The sequence below is a fragment of the Chaetodon trifascialis genome, chromosome 4 (assembly GCF_039877785.1).
Source record: "Chaetodon trifascialis isolate fChaTrf1 chromosome 4, fChaTrf1.hap1, whole genome shotgun sequence".
Taxonomy (NCBI): Eukaryota; Metazoa; Chordata; class Actinopteri; order Chaetodontiformes; family Chaetodontidae; genus Chaetodon; species Chaetodon trifascialis.
The window spans coordinates 6,970,902-6,986,463 of record NC_092059.1 but is presented as its reverse complement, the minus strand read 5'-3'; the positions used below and the strand labels follow the sequence as shown (position 1 = coordinate 6,986,463).

Below are 15,562 nucleotides of genomic sequence, written 5' to 3'. Positions count from 1 at the left end.
CATTTGCTCTAAAAGTTTATGGCAGTCTATTGTAATGTTTCTTGATATGTTCTTCTGGAGTCGAGCCGCTGTGTACAAACCACTAGTTCATTGATCGGGTTGCATTACAGCAGGAAGACTCAGACACCAGCTGATATTGGAGGGTGTTGTTGATCATTAACAGGCAGCTGTAATGTATTTTGAACAGTGATGCTGTCAGGCAGCACTTCACTTCCTTCCAGGAGACAGTGACTACCTGTCAGCCGCTGTTTCTAGCTCAACTATGCACCCGTACCACAGCTCTCAGTCCAGGTGAGTCTCATTTCATTACTTTTGGCAGTATTGAGGTTTGTGTGTTTAGGGGGGAAATTTTGTCGGGAGACTGTATTTTCATGTCACGACACTCAGGTTCGCGCCACCTGATCTGAAAGTAAGCCACCGACCTTTTGACAGTGTAATGTGGCATTTTCCATCACTTTCATTTTTGATCACTGTGTTTATGATTTCCACAACATATGAAGTTAAATGTGCTCTATACTAGATCGAGTTCATGTGAAATATATGCATGTGTGACATATTTCCCTCAAGTGTTAATGATCTGTTGCATTAGTTTCATGAGATGATTACTGTAATCACTGCAAATGCAATCTGATGATAAGAGCCCAGTTTTATTTGACTGCATTATTTCTTAAAGTGATAGTTTTAACTTTCCATCCCAAAGATTCATCTAACAAATGAATGCCGGACAATCTTTAAAGTGAAATGACTTTCCTGAAGTCCTTGTGGATGGAACATGTCACTTCGCTGTCAAACTGCAGAGCATCAGCATCTGTCGTCCACAAATAGAAAAGAGCAGAGTACAATTAACCTTATCTCACAAATCGTTAGTGTTGTGGCGGTATCTCCTCACTAGCAGATTATTGCAGTATTTAAGGCGTGTTTATCATTGTGGCCATGTTGTGTCACGTTGCAGAGCGGACCAGGAGTTACTGGGTCACAGTAACCTCGGGTCGTCCAGATCTGCGGCGTGCACCCCCGAGACATCAGCATCATCATATACAAGCCACCATAAGGTGAGAGTCTGGACCCTCACCAGCAGTCAGCACAGATATGAAGCTGATGTTTCCTGTTTTCTTCAGTCCCGAACTGCTGATATTTCATATACTTTGAGGTTTTTTGTTTGTTTTTTTTTGCTATCAGAGCTCCAAACTCAGACACACAAAGTTAAATCTCGCCTTAAAACTTTTCCTTTCATTAAAGCTTTTGGAAATCTTTTATTTATACTGTTCTTATTCCTGTTTTTTTGATCTCAGTCACTTCCTCTGTGCTCACATTCTTGGCCTTCATCTGGTTGATCTCTTGTTTAGCACTTCGATAAGAAATATTGTTAAGAAAAGTGCTATATAAATAAAGTTTATCATTGTTATCATTATTTCCTGTTGGACACGTACAGTAAGAGCAGAACAAGCACACGGGCCGTGAACAATGTTTTTATTGTGAGGCACTCCTGTGTGATTATTATTGTTGTTGCTTTTATTAGGCTCACGGTCTGCTGCCAAACAAATGACCATAATCTCACTGTTTACAAGTGTAACTTGTCACCGGGCATGTTTTGTGTATCAGTATTTTATGAGGGGTCATTCCGCACTTTAAGACTTTTTAGATTTTATATAGCACCAGCACAATGGGAACACTGAATTTGGCTCTCTTCTTCCTTCTTTCTTCTGTTTTTAAATCTATTTTTCCTGTTTCACACCTCTTAACTGTCTGTTTTCCTCTCGTCTGTCCAGGAATCTACACAGTCGTGTCCATCCACGAGCAGAGACTGCCTCTGTCCCGTCTGCCTGCAGACGGCCAGCTTCCCAGTCCAGACCAACTGTGGCCATTTGTTCTGTGGTACGAGGTTCACCCAAACACACATAATGGCCATTTTCAGACCTAAAGCATCAGCTTGGTGGATGAGTTTTGAGCTTTTGAGCGTTTGTTCACTTCATCATCCACAAGACTGATTGATTTTTTTTTTTCATTCACTCTGACCCGCTCCATCATACGCTTGCTGATCAGTGTGGCATCAGCGCACCGCAGCCGCACGTCTCAAGCGTTCAATAATTAACTTTTGCTTTTCCAACTCTGCCTCTCATCTGACAGCTTTACTCACATTATTCTTCTCAAGGGTGCATGGTTATATAACACCAAAACCAAACTGTCAGTCGTTCACAGACGAGCTGATGTGAACATCAAATGCAAATCAGAAAGTTCAAATTCACAGCAGGACACCTGATGATGTTTGTATTGGTTGAGTAAAACATTTTAGCTTGTCCTCTGAGGTATTACAGCCGGAAGAGAAGGCCATTGCATTATTCCATTCTACAATAAAAGAGTGTTCACAAGGGAAGAAGCCTCTTTCCTGTAACTAGACAGTCATGTCTCCAACATACTGCATGTTTAGGTCACAGACGCACACCTGTTTAACCCTCATCTTATCTGTCACAGATTGTACAGTACTTGCCCCACTTACCTGAGTCTCACCGCTGCCTTTAAACCCAGAGCCTTTTCACCTCGAACCTGTCTGAGTCTGTTATCATTAACAGTGACAGTGAATGCTTCATCGCATGCTTGTCATGCCTGCGTCAGAGAAGCATTGTGTTAAAAAACTGAAATCGTGTTGAGTCACTGCGTTTTGATTCTGCAGGTCCATGTCTGATCGCGTACTGGAGACACGGGTCATGGTTGGATGCCATCAGCTGCCCTCTCTGCAGACAGAAGGTGCGCATGATCAGATGAAATCAACGTCAGAACAGCTCAGAATGAGTGTGAACACAAAATAACGACGTTTGTGATTTTCCAGGTCAGCGTGCTGTGCAATCTATTTAACGAGAGTCGATCAGACCGTCAGTCAAAGGAGGTGCTGGGGGAAATCACCAACTACAACAAACGTTATTCCGGAGCCCCGCGAAGGGTCAGTACTTGTCTAACCTCCAGATATCAAATTGCAAATTTGCAACTGCAAATTTCCCTTGCAGCCTTGAATGTAACATCAGATCAGATGATGGGAAACTGGTCTGTGATAATGGGTTTGGTAACAGGAACACCACTTATGCAACCTCAAGCATTTGTTATCTCATACCACCGGTGTCAGACAGTGGAGGTGTCTGGTTAGCACACCTTGCGTTGGCACACCTTTTGCTCTACCTCGGCTGCACATTTCCTTTCCTTTGAAATAAAATTCCTCTCTGACCCGTCCAGGTGACAGACTACCTGTGTGACGCCCCCCTTCTCCTGCAGTTAGTGGCCCGAGGCCTGGGCACCATGGGAGGACTCGTGTGGCTGTTTTTCTTCAGGGTGGCCCTGTGCTGCGTGGGGACCGTGGTGTCCATCTCCTCCCCTCCTCTGGAGCCTGTCTCCTCCTCAGCAGCTCCCCTGGAAACAGACCCGTCCCTCTGCGGACTGCTGGGGGTCCTGGATGACCTGGTGGTGGTCATCCTGCTCCTCATCTGCGTTATCAACATCAACCAGCAAATGGCGCCAGAGAGCAGAGGACGTTCTGCAAATGCAACAAACTCTCAAGGAGTGATGGGGAGTTCGCTGTAGACGAAGCTGTTAGACATGGACTTTCATTGGATTTCGTTCTTCTTGCTGTCACTAGTTGGATTAGTGGATGCAAGAATATTTACAAATGGCACAGGATGCAGCAGCGGAGATGTTAGACGGCATCTGAGCCTCTCGGACTGCGGACTCAGACTCCAGGTCTGTTTGTCACGTGTTTACGGAGCCCATGCAGCGTAATATCTGAAATGCAATGTCCCGATTCAGCTGTGGTTACAAAACCTTTTTCCTTACATTCCTGAGGCCTGCAGCATTTGATTGGAAGCTCTTTAATCTATATTAAACAGGCAAAATCCTCAGTGTCTGTTGACTTGAAGGAAATTACTGTATGCCAATATAAATTGATTCCATCCTTTATAATTAGGATGCATGTTTTTTTTTTTTTTTTAGCATTTTTGCCCTCATAAAATCGACCCCAGTGTCATTTTTACTCCTCTAAGCGGGCAGCAGTACTTTGTTTCAGTAAGCTTGAGAAAAGCTGCCATGTCAGTACTGTAACATTGACATTTATGTAAATACTTGATATTCTATGAATCTGAGTTTTTAAGTGTAAAATAAAGAATATTTATTGTTATGTGGCATTTCTTTATAATACGGCACACTACGCGGGACTCATTTAGTCATTTATTTATTAGCGAATTCCATTTCTAAAGTTTCAGCAAAACTGATCATCTCAGCAGACCTGACGGGTACACAACAGTTTTAAAAATATTCAGTTTGAGTTGGCGGAGAGCAACTTACAGAACGAGTATAAAGTCAACAAGAATCCACAAGAGTCCCATATTCATAAAGCATAACAGCAGCCATCAGTAACAATGCAAAACAACCAAGTTTGTACCACAGGGAGTAAAAAGGTGAATTACACAACAGTCATGTAAACAGGCCTCACAGTTTCAGCTGAGACACAGCACCACGAACACGAACAGAGAATTATCGCTGCGCGTTGCTGCACCAGGCAGCTGCGTTCTTGAACATGCGCAGCCAGGGTGAAGGTGTGAGAGAAGCTCTAAAGTCCCTCGGGGCCCAGGGCCACTGCCAGCCCAGGGTGCAGCGCTCCGGGTGGGGCATCATGGCCAGGTGCCTCCCGTCCCTGGAGCAGAGCCCCGCTATGCCCCGCGGGGAGCCATTAGGGTTCAGAGGGTACTCTTCAGTGGGGTGTCCCTGGTCATCAAGGTAACGGATGGGGGCAAGCCCACCAGAAATAATTTGGTCCTGCGCCTCGGAGCTACGGAATTGCATCAGACCTGCGAAGGAAGGGAGTTGCGGGAAAATCAATATTAAACACAGCTGCTGATTACGGAACACGCTGACCAGTCAGCAGATTGAGTCGCTGTTGCACAAGTTCAGAAGTTTCACGCTGAGCAAACTTTAGGCGCTCGTTCATGATGCAATACTGGACTCCCATCCTGAGCAGCCACTCAGGCGTCTGTTAGAGCTTCTACTGTACCTTCTCCATGCGCGACCCAGACTCCCAGAGCCGAGCCCTCCATGCCTCTGAGCCAGACGGACGGGGACTCCTGGATCCCGACGCTGACGAACCGAGACTCAAACCTGCCGGACTTATTATGGGTCAGCACCACTTCAGTGTCTGGGGGAAAGCATTTTAAACTCGTTAGCTGCTGCTAAAATGTGAAGGCTAGAACCTTTCAGTTCAGCACGACAGGAATGTTTTTCCTATCGTGTCTTTCTGTCCCTTTTCCTCTCACCTGCTCCATCCTCACCCTCTCCCACCCAGCCCAGCAGGGCGAGCAGCTGGCAGCCGTTACACACACCCAGACTCAGTGTGTCGTCCCGACACCGAAAGCGATCGAACTCAGCCTTGGCTTTGGGGTTATATGCAACAGCAGCAGCCCAACCTATTACAAAGGATGAATGGTGTTACACAGAGAACTTTTTGGTATCAAAGCAGCCTATGAATGCATGTATGAGTGTTTATTTACCTTTCGCTGATCCCAGGACGTCCGCGTAGCTGAATCCGCCGACAAACACGACTGCTTTGAAAGACTCCAGAGTGAGCGAGCCAGAGCACAGGTCCTGCATGGTGACATCCCACACCTGCACGCAAACGCACACAGGAGTCACGCACAGCAGCTACGCATCTTCAGTCAACGTACATCCAGTTAATGAAGCTCTGAATCGTTACCTCAAAGCCGGCCATGTAGAGAGAGACAGACATCTCTCGGTCTCCGTTACTGCCCTCTTCCCTGACCACAGCTACACGAGGCTGCCCTGCAGGTGAAAGAAGAACGTGCATCACGATTCAAACTGCTCATTTCTGCACATTGTGAAGCACAGATGTTATTATTTCTGACATTTTACAGACCAAGTCACTAATGTAGTAATCGAAGAATCACGTGATCGTGAAAACGGTGATCAGTTGCAGCCTTGGAATAATCCGCATCTGTGTAAATGGTACCAAACCTGTTTGGTCTTACCCAGCTGGCTGATGGTGGGTGTTTCAGAGGGGTCAAAGGTCAGTTTGAAGTAGGGCTGCGTCCTCTTGGCTAGTCCTTCCTCTTCCTGTTTGACACAGATCTCATTGGCCTGGAGGCGCTCCAGCTGGAAACTGGTGTCCTCCCATAATGCTCTGAGGTTAGGCAGTGGTTCTTTCAGTACTTCCTGTCCATCCACACGAACGCTGACCTGAAGGACAAGTGAGGCAAAAAGAAAACAACGGTCGTCACAGATGAGACGAAAGCTCTTGTGATGCATGCTGAGGCTGATGTCTCACCGTGGCCTCTGGTCCAAAGGCGCAGGTCCTGCCGACACGATGGCACTGCACGCCTGCGTCGCTGTATCTCTGACAAACAGTGTCTGCGTCGAGCTCTGAAACCTCCAGAACCAAACCCAGCTCCTCGCTGAACAGCAGCTCCATGACTGTGCGGACAAAAAATACAGTTTATGTCCTGTACGTGTGAATTAGAGGGAAACCAAACCATTACACGCACCTCCAGTTCCTTGTGACGACAAGTCAACATCAATCCCGCGGTTTCCTGCAAACGCCATCTCCAGCAAGCAGGAAATGAGGCCTCCATCGCTGATGTCATGTCCCGCACTCAGCAGACGATCTGAAAGGAGAGAAAAAGCTACTAATGCCAACGTCTCATCCATCCAGTTTCTTAGCTTTAACAACTTAATTTCAAATTAATTTATCATTACTCAGGAGGTAAAGTAACAGAAAAGATAAGAGCCATGAGGCGCTGCTGCTGTTTAACTGACAGCGTTCTATAAAACCACTAGGGGGCTCTATACCACAGCACAAAGCTGTGGACTCAGAATTTAAGAATAAATTCAGTATGAAAGTAAAGCTCAAGAAAAGTTCACTCAAGGACTGAATCAGAGCAAACTTTTTTTCTTTTCTGTAGCTCTTTGCCTGCGAGTGCAAGCTGACCGTGTATGAGTGTCTGTGTGGTGTTGAAGCAGGAGGTCAACAGTTCTGGCTGGTCCAGGTCAGGAGAGCAGTCTCCCAGCTGGCTGTAGCACTGAGCCAGGGCAGAGGCTCCCAGGCGATGACGGCCTGGACTGAGAGGAACCCACAACAACACGCCTGCAAACAGAGGACAAAGGGTCAGGCAGGAAGTCTGCTGCTGAGGAGGGAGAGTGTGTGTGTGTGTGTGTGTGTGTGTGTGTGTGTGTGTGTGTGTGTGTGTGTGTGTGTGTTTGTCTTGGAGAGAGAAAGTGGTGCTGAGTCTGGGTGAGATGAGGATATTTCTATTCAAAAGTCCCATTTCTGCCACGACAAGCTGAGAATCAAACCAATCTGCTAATGAATAAAACACAATCAGACGTATGATTGATATGATATGATTAATGATGATGAGAAATGTGTGTATGCGTGTGTAGGCATGTGTGTGTCTGAGTGTGAAATACCTTTGCCATCTGGATCCTCAAGGTCGGGCGTCACGGTGGCTGTGATGTCAGGACAAACCACGTATGCCGAAATAACCAGAGCACCTGAAGGAGGGGCAGCGATTTAAAGCCAAGTTTAACTAAGACACAAATACACCTACTTACACACGCACGCACACACACGCACACACACCCTGACAGTACCTGGAGCTTTGACCGTCTCTTTCCCAACTCTAGCAGCCATACTCAGAGAGTCCTTGCCCCCATCGATGGCCACTCCCAGCTGACCCATGACCTCACACATGGCTTTGCAGGCCTCCCACAGACAGGCCCCCTCACCAGGCAGCTTGGCAGCCCACATCCAGTTCCCACTACACTTCACATCCTGAAACACACAACTAGGAGATTCACCAAAATTCTGGACATTTATGTGATGAAAACATGTGATGCTCCTATTCATCGCCTGCTCACCTTCAGAGCTGTGACTCTGGCAAACACCAGATTGGTCAGAGCCTCTCCAACAGCCATGCGAGCCCCGGCTGCAGGGCAGACCAGGCCTTTGATTGGCTGCTCCCCGATGGCGGTGGCTGCCCCCTCATGGCTGAACGGCGACAGAGCGACAACAGCCACGTCGGCCAATGGGGTGTGAAGAGGGCCGACGCATTGTTGCTGGGCAACCAACCCAGTCACAGACCGGTCCACCTGAGAGAGGGGAGGGAGTGAAGACAGGGAGTCAGGAAGTGTGAGCACAAATGTACCTCTGAAGAAAGCGCACGACAGGGATGTTACACACACACCTTGTTGGTCAGGTAGCGTTTGGACGCCACGGCGGGCAAACGTAAAACTCTCTCCAGTGCATCTTTGACTTTCAGCCCGGCAGGAAGAGCCAGAGGTTGATGGGTCGGGGTCAGACGCTCCATCTTAAACTCCTTCTGCGGCATCTTCCCCAAGACCCACTCCAGCTGCAGGTCGACGGGACGGCGCCCCCCGTCTGCTCGATCACCGCTGCCTCCCTCGTCATCCACCAGCACGATCTGTGGGAAAAATAAACACAATGGCGCTGATTTGGAGTCTATTTCGGGGTGTGATACTTGAGGCTGATTAGCCGCCGCCGCTCCCTGAAACGGATTGATTAGGACAGTGAATGTGCGTTTATCCACTCGATCCAGGCTGAAACGTGCCTTTCCATCTCCGGTGATGTTTCCCACAAAGTCGACAGGGCACTTCTCCCTCTGACACACCCTCTCCAGGAAGCACCTGTCTGCTGGACGGAGCAGCAGGGCATTGCTCTCCTGATACTCTGCCCCCCACAGCTCCAGCACACTCAGGGTGGGGTCACCTTTCTATAAAACAGAGAAGGAGGGGAAAACAACACGAGCGATAGAGAATGAGACCCAGCAGAACGTGTGTGTTCATGCTGCTGTGTTCATGTGCAGATTACCTTGAATCTGCTGCAGTAGATTACAGCTCCGGCCGGCTCACTGAGCTCCTTAAGCACATTACCTGAAGATGATGATGTGATTCAATATGTTAAACTTCTGTCTCATCTTAATAAGCCCTGAACAAAAAAAAAGCCTCTGTTTGGTACCATTTCCTCCCGCCCCCTGATCATGTATACTGCAGATCGGGTTGCCGCCTTGTCTTTCCAAACATGCCCTGAGAGCACGATTCATCTTCTGCTCCATCTCAGCGTCCCCCCTCTGCACTGCACCCAGATCCCTGTCGCTGGAGTTGTCCCCCTGGACCTGCGAGCCAGAAAGTATTTAAAATACAGTGAAACTTCTGCAGCGGGAGAGGTCACTGCTGGTCTCTGTGCGATTTGCTGTGGCGAACGCACTTCCACAGAGGAGGCCGCTCCGCCTCCCACGCCGATTCTGTACACCGGCCCTCCGATCTTCACCACTTCCATTCCTGATCGACAAGTACAGCAGAGGAGCAGAGGGACGCTGTGAGTCATCGATCGCTGTGTGTAAATATAGCCTCTGCATTGATTAAACACATTACACACACACTGAGTTGAATCATTACCAGCCTCTGCCTCTTCTTTCTTCACATGTCTATCTTCAATGGAACCGAGACCACCGCTGAACATGATGGGCTTAATCCACTCTCGCCGCTCTCCATTAGGCAGCCGCATGCCGAAAGAACGAGCAAAACCTGCGGGAGGGAGTGAAAACTATTTTTAAGAAACAGCTCAATATCGATCAATCTGCAGACTGACAGAAAATCAATACGAACAAATGAAAACTGATCACGATCAGACTGAAGAGCCGACCAGAACATGACACACAGGTTCTGGTTGTGCAATTTGACGTAAGTTTGTACACGACATAACTGCTATATAATACAAAAAATAAAGAACTGATTAATCAATATTGAACAAAATTTATTGGTAGCAATCAGAGCTGCAACAATTAGTCCGATAGCAGACAAAACCGCTTCTCAAATGTGAGGATTTGTTGCTTTTCTGTCAATGGAATGTCTTCGTGTTTTGGACTGTTTGTTGGAGAAAACGAGCAGATTGAGGACATCACTGTGGACTTGGGGAGACTGTAAATGCTATAGACTAAACAATTAACTGGGAAAATAATCTGCAGATGAATGAATAAAGGCTGAACTGTTCATGTAAATCCAGGGTTTCCTACCTGACAGGACAGGTTCTCCAAATTTGTTGCCGTAGTCTGAGGCTCCGTCGCTGGCCTCGATTGCCACCTGCAGCGGAGGAGCAAAGCTGGACGGATACTCCCAGCCCTCCCCCGAAGACTCCCAGGGGAGGTCATAACCTGAAGCAACAGACGCGAGAGCGGACACATTACTGATTTAAGATCTACTTTCACATTTCAAGTGAAGAGAGCGAAGCTCTTAGTTTTTGCACACCTGGTATGTGCAGGTTGCCGAAGCAGTACCCTGCGGTACCAGCGATGACGTGGCCGCCCTGTCCAGCACTCTGGACATCTCTGATACGACCTCCAGTCCCTGTGGTGGCCCCGCTGAATGGAGCTACACCTGGAGGATGGATGGGACTTAACACATGAGGGGAAAAAAATGACATGTCAGGTGCAAGCACAGACGATGTTTTGTGCGTCCTGACCTGTCGGGAAGTTGTGCGTCTCCGCGGTGAAGATGACATGTCTCAGCGAGTGCCGGGTCTCATACGGGCTGGCCTGGGAAGGATCTTTTGGATAAACACACTCTAGCTCCATCCCTTTAATACCACTGGACACACACACACATTTCTGAGTCAGTGCGAACAGGAACACACGCACCAACACAGCGCTGTTTCCCCTCCTACCTGCTGTTGTCGCAGAACTTGATGACGTTGTTCTGGTTGCTGTCCCGCTGGGTGTCCATTATAAGACTGAAGAGAGTCTCCTTCTGCTCCTGCCCGTCGATCTCCATCCGCCCCCGGAAGAACCAGTGACGACTGTGCTCGCTGGGACGCAACACAGAGAAAACATTAGAGAAAGAAAAGCATGCAGAGCCAAACAAAACAACACAAAGCAGTCCTGCCAACAAGCCCTCTGCAGACAAACCCCACCTGTTGGACTGGGCCAGGTCAAAACACTCCACACTGGTGGGGTTCCTCTTAATCCTCTGGAACATTGACGTGTAGTAGTCCAGATCCCAGGAGTCAAAGGCCAGACCTGTATCGAGAACGACGCACATTATGAGATCTGCAACCAACGAGGAAGCGCCACCAAAGATGGGGAGATGTTTCATGTTCAAATCAAACCACAAAGGAGCTAACGAGCGTTTAACGCTGGACGGGATGCAAAATGAATCAATCAACACAAACACACACACAAACAGCAAGCTCTGTATTTAAGCATCCTCTGCCTGCTTCAACACAACACATCTTTGGTTTATGTACAATTAAATTCCATCTTTTCAACTGGATTTCTAAGGTGTTGTCACCACCATGTTTAACTCAGCTGGGGAAGCAAATACATTGAAAATGAAATCAATCCTTTCAGGCAATTAAGCGGCTGAAGTGTCAAGAAATTCCAGAGAGGCCGTTTTTAACACCAGCCTCAGCTCACCGGTTGAGCATGGGAGAGCCTGCAGAGTGTGCCCTGAAATTATTCTCATCTGTTCCAGCAGCTTGTGAATATTAATGAGGCTGAGCAGAAGTGAATGATCGGAGCATGAACATAAGCACGCACACCACGTCCTGTTGCAGTAGGCAGTGCTGGTTTAAAAGCTCTTCATACAAAGACAAGATGATTGTGGTGTCGGTGCATTAGTTGGTTAATCGATTAGTCGGCTGACTGCCAAAAAGTTGTCAGTTCCACTGAAGATTTCCTGCTTTTCATAATCTTATGTTGTAGTAAATTCAGCTTTTTTACTTGCTGCCTCTGTTGTGAGAAAAAACATCATAAAACCTGCATTTCAAATTGTCTGGGTTTCCATTGAACAGAGCAGCACTTCTCTCTTTTGCTTTCACAAGAGATTAGATGCACACTAAGCACACGCATGCACATGTGAGATAATCAGCAGCATCGCCGCTGTCCTGTGACTTTAACCAGACAAGTAATAACGCCATGTGACATTATTACCTCCAGCAGCAGACACAGTGTACTCACAGAGAGCTGCAGGACTGAAAGGAGGCACAAAGGAGGAGAAAAGAGAGGGAGGTTACAGTTCATTAAGAGACTGAGTAACGAGAGCAACGAGATGGAGAGCTGCCAGGAGATTTTTAGAAACTGTCGAGAGAGCCTCACCCAGATCGTCGTTTGCCCTCTCCAAGGCCGCGCGACCCTTCCCCAGGATGTCCACCTCAAACACCGGCTGCGGTTTGACGTCCACACTGAAGGAGCTGATGGGATGTTGATAGATGCATTCTGTCATGCTGTCATAAAGACACTCAATCAGCTTCTTTATGTCTCCATCGAGCTCCTTCACGCTCACTCCATTCTTTGGCTGCAGGGCAGACAAACAGACCTCATCAGGAGCCTGAACAAGACGTGAAAACTAATCTTGCATCAATGCTGGGGGGAATGTGTGTGTGTGTGTGTGTGTGTGTGTGTGTGTGTGTGTGTGTGTGTGTGTGTGTGTGTGTGTGTGTGTGTGTGTGTGTGTGTGTGTGTGTGTGTGCAAACCTTGATTAGAAACCTGCGAGACAGCTCGACCCGCGTGACGTTAGTGAGGCCGGCGCTCTGGCAGATGGACACGGTGTTGGTGGACCAGGCGGTGGAGAAATTCAACCTGAGGAGCAACGAGGCGAATGAAAGCAGTTTGAAGACATTGACTTTTGATGGATTTGGATGTTGAGTTGTCACTGATTCAAAAAAAGTAATTTGTTCAAGTCATTATAATCTTAGATGATACCATATGGTTATTTTTTGCCTGATTGAAATCATGTTGGCCCTTGTTCTGTCTAACAAGCTAAAATGATCATTTAAGATTTCCTTATCATCCTCCAGTGGACTCAGTGAACATCTGTTCGCCTCACAGGGAAAATCATTCTCATCTCTTCATTTACTTTACTGTAGCAAACTATTCATTATTGGCTACATTTTAGACCCAAAACGGATAAAGCTAATGACTAGTGTAGCCTCTAGGGGTCGCTACTGAGGCTTTTTTGTCTTGTTGATACAGCAGCTGTGAGGAAATTTGCAGATTTCCTCCATAAATGCATTTACTGCACCTCTGCCAGCCACAGCTGGATCACTTCCCACAACCTGAAACTCATGTTTCAGTGTTTACGGTCATTAAAAAAACAAAAAACCCAATTTCTAATTTCCACGAAACATATTTAAAGTTCTATACTTGAGTCACAGAATGACCCCTGAGCTGTCTTCCATGACAAAACTATTGACTAATAATGGTTATGTACTCTGGAAACACAAATGATTCTGTAATTGATGGTAGATATTTCATCAAAATACTATTGAGACTGAACCCCAGACTACTGTTTTACTTTTGTTTAATTAGTTGGGTTTGTTTTTCTTTTCTGTTTTGTACCGTTCTGCTTGTAAAAAGGTTAACGCAGACAAAAACTCAACAAATATTAAAATTAAAAAAAAAAAAAGAGACTAAGATGCTTTTGAAAACTCCAGAAAAAGCTCATTGGTGGACTTTTCATTGGGATTTTTCATGTACTTTCACACTTTGCATACTGAAATCTGCGTTTACTGCATGAGGCTCTTTGTGTGGCGCTCACTTCATCAGTTTTAAAATGCACTAAAGCTAATGAGGAACATGAAGCTCACTGTAGGTCAAAGAGCCACAGCATGTGATACGCGTCATTCATTAGATTTATCAGCGGTACCTCGGCCCGATCTCCACCAGCTTCTCCCCGCTGCCCTCTGTGAGGTTTGGTTTCTCAGACAGCGGCTCTGCCTGCATGGGAGGGCGAAACAGCCAGAGGAGAACCTCCTTCTGCTCCGCATCGAGACTCCCGCATCCTGCAGCAGAGAGCAGGAAGAAAATATGATGTCACAGCAAAAATGATAAATGAAGACGCAGGAACTTCAGGCTGCACAAGGTGAATTAACGTGTCTCACATTCTTCACAGGAGCTTTGCAACCTCGACATCCTCACTTATTAGTGTCATCGCCAGCGACTGACGAGCTGCTGCACCTCACCTGTCAGCTCCACATTGTAGCACAGCTCCGTGGTGATTGACAGCTGGGGGTAGAGCTTGGCTGCCCTCTGCAAGGCTCGCCCAGTCACGACTTCATTACAGTAGAACCTCACTACAGCCATGACTGAAGGAAGACGGAGAAATAAATTTAGTTTAAAGACCTCCATTCATAAAGTCAATCCCAGAACGTCAAAGATGATGTATTGCTTGCACCGTCTATCGATCGACCCCGTCACACTAGGTGCACATTGTGAAGTAATGGATCAGAGGTCAGAGATCATTACTGATGATTAATGATAAGGAAGGACGTCTACTCGCCGAGGCTGGCCTTTGTCTCCAGATCAATTCAGATCGAGACTAACCAATAATCACATAGCAGGCCACTCGTGACACCGTGTCAAGATGCAGCCGAGTACGAGCCACAACGTCCATGATTTCAGTGTTCAGACCGCAAAATTAAAACATGCAGAGGCAATGTTTTGCTGCAGTCATCTCACAGTAAATCAAACTAAACTCACTTTACATACTTTTCACTCTAAAGATGAAAAATACTCCATATCAAGACAGAAGTGCAAAGTGTTGTCACAGCCTCTATCATTCAACATAATAGTGAACCGTCATGATGAAGTGTGCATACTTATTTTACATTTTCACGAGAGACTTCAGAAAGTTGACACTTCACACATTCCTGATGTTATGACTCATTCATTAAGAGAAATGTATTCCCCACCACCACCACACACACACACACACACACACACACACACACACACACACACACACACACACACACACACACACACACAAAGCTTCCTGGCAATTAGCTCATTGATTGTGTGCATGTTGCAGGTCACACACTGCACGGTCAGGAGCTTTCTGTTAGTCCTTAACCACAGGAAGACCCATTCAACACACACACACACACACACACACACACACACACACACACACACACACACACACACACAGTCTGAGATGCGCCTGGTTGTATCAAACACTCTGTTTGCAGTAACAACATGGAGGACACAACCTCTTACTGTGTCTTTAACCAGGGGAAACAACAGTGGAATCATGCCCGTGCTTTCCTGTTTGTTGACAGGAAGTTGCGGATGTTTCATGTTTGTTTCTTCCAGCTACTTGTTCGGAAGCTAAATGGCTAAACGGCGCCAGAGTTAGCAGAAAGCTAGTTAGCAACGTTAGCTTAACTTACGTGTAGCAGCGTTGGTGGTTGAGTGTTTGTTAGGGATGAAATGTCGAGACGCCTCTCACCCCGGAGTCCTGGAGAAACTTCTGGCACCTCTGAGTGGATGAAGGTGGTGTGGCTGGAGTGGTCTGCAGACTGTCAGGACAGGATGGATGGAGTGCTACACTCACGTGGGAGACGCTCCACGGTGTGCGCATGCGCATTTGTTGTTCCTTTTTTCCATTGAAGTGGCTCCAGGACAAAACCTTATGACTGTAATCTCCGCTGTATTGTGAAATTTGTACTTTTCTTATGAGAACCAAATGAAAATTTCCTCTTTGATACTCTTAACGATATTC

The 15,562-nt window shown here is 46.9% G+C and overlaps 2 protein-coding genes across 2 annotated transcripts; one reads left to right on the top strand and one right to left on the bottom strand.

The window, feature by feature from the left end:
- Positions 1-262: 262 nt before the first annotated feature.
- On the top strand, positions 263-3,799 carry LOC139330065 (E3 ubiquitin-protein ligase RNF170). The gene is made up of 6 exons (XM_070960794.1): positions 263-291; positions 953-1,052; positions 1,770-1,875; positions 2,672-2,745; positions 2,828-2,938; positions 3,226-3,799. The coding sequence occupies exons 1-6, from the start codon at positions 263-265 to the stop codon at positions 3,568-3,570; spliced, it is 765 nt and encodes a 254-aa protein (XP_070816895.1). The 3' UTR covers positions 3,571-3,799.
- Positions 3,800-4,196: 397 nt separating this feature from the next.
- Positions 4,197-15,419, bottom strand: pfas (phosphoribosylformylglycinamidine synthase). The gene is made up of 28 exons (XM_070961723.1): positions 15,231-15,419; positions 14,022-14,144; positions 13,706-13,841; positions 12,534-12,639; positions 12,156-12,354; positions 10,973-11,078; positions 10,727-10,867; positions 10,526-10,650; positions 10,312-10,440; positions 10,080-10,217; positions 9,463-9,591; positions 9,272-9,345; positions 9,023-9,179; positions 8,876-8,937; positions 8,616-8,777; positions 8,232-8,468; positions 7,906-8,136; positions 7,639-7,819; positions 7,456-7,539; positions 6,977-7,132; positions 6,534-6,653; positions 6,317-6,462; positions 6,021-6,228; positions 5,729-5,814; positions 5,526-5,640; positions 5,292-5,441; positions 5,033-5,173; positions 4,197-4,829 (listed from the first exon to the last, which is right to left on the bottom strand). The coding sequence occupies exons 2-28, from the start codon at positions 14,140-14,142 to the stop codon at positions 4,516-4,518; spliced, it is 3,954 nt and encodes a 1,317-aa protein (XP_070817824.1). The 5' UTR covers positions 14,143-14,144; positions 15,231-15,419; the 3' UTR covers positions 4,197-4,515.
- Between the last annotated feature and the right edge of the window lie 143 nt (positions 15,420-15,562).

What these genes read in the sequence shown, in the direction of transcription:
- LOC139330065 (XM_070960794.1), top strand. Translation starts at nt 263, where the DNA reads ATGCACCCGTACCACAGCTCTCAGTCCAG. An exon ending in CTGTGGCCATTTGTTCTGTG is followed by an intron (nt 1,876 to 2,671) that starts GTACGAGGTTCA and finishes TTGATTCTGCAG; the next exon opens with GTCCATGTCTGATCGCGTAC. An exon ending in ATTCCGGAGCCCCGCGAAGG is followed by an intron (nt 2,939 to 3,225) that starts GTCAGTACTTGT and finishes TGACCCGTCCAG; the next exon opens with GTGACAGACTACCTGTGTGA.
- pfas (XM_070961723.1), bottom strand. Translation starts at nt 14,142, where the DNA reads ATGGCTGTAGTGAGGTTCTACTGTAATGAAGTCGTGACTGGGCGAGCC. An exon ending in GACCTGGCCCAGTCCAACAG is followed by an intron (nt 10,868 to 10,972) that starts GTGGGGTTTGTC and finishes GTTGCGTCCCAG; the next exon opens with CGAGCACAGTCGTCACTGGT. An exon ending in CGTCCTGGGATCAGCGAAAG is followed by an intron (nt 5,442 to 5,525) that starts GTAAATAAACAC and finishes CCTTTGTAATAG; the next exon opens with GTTGGGCTGCTGCTGTTGCA.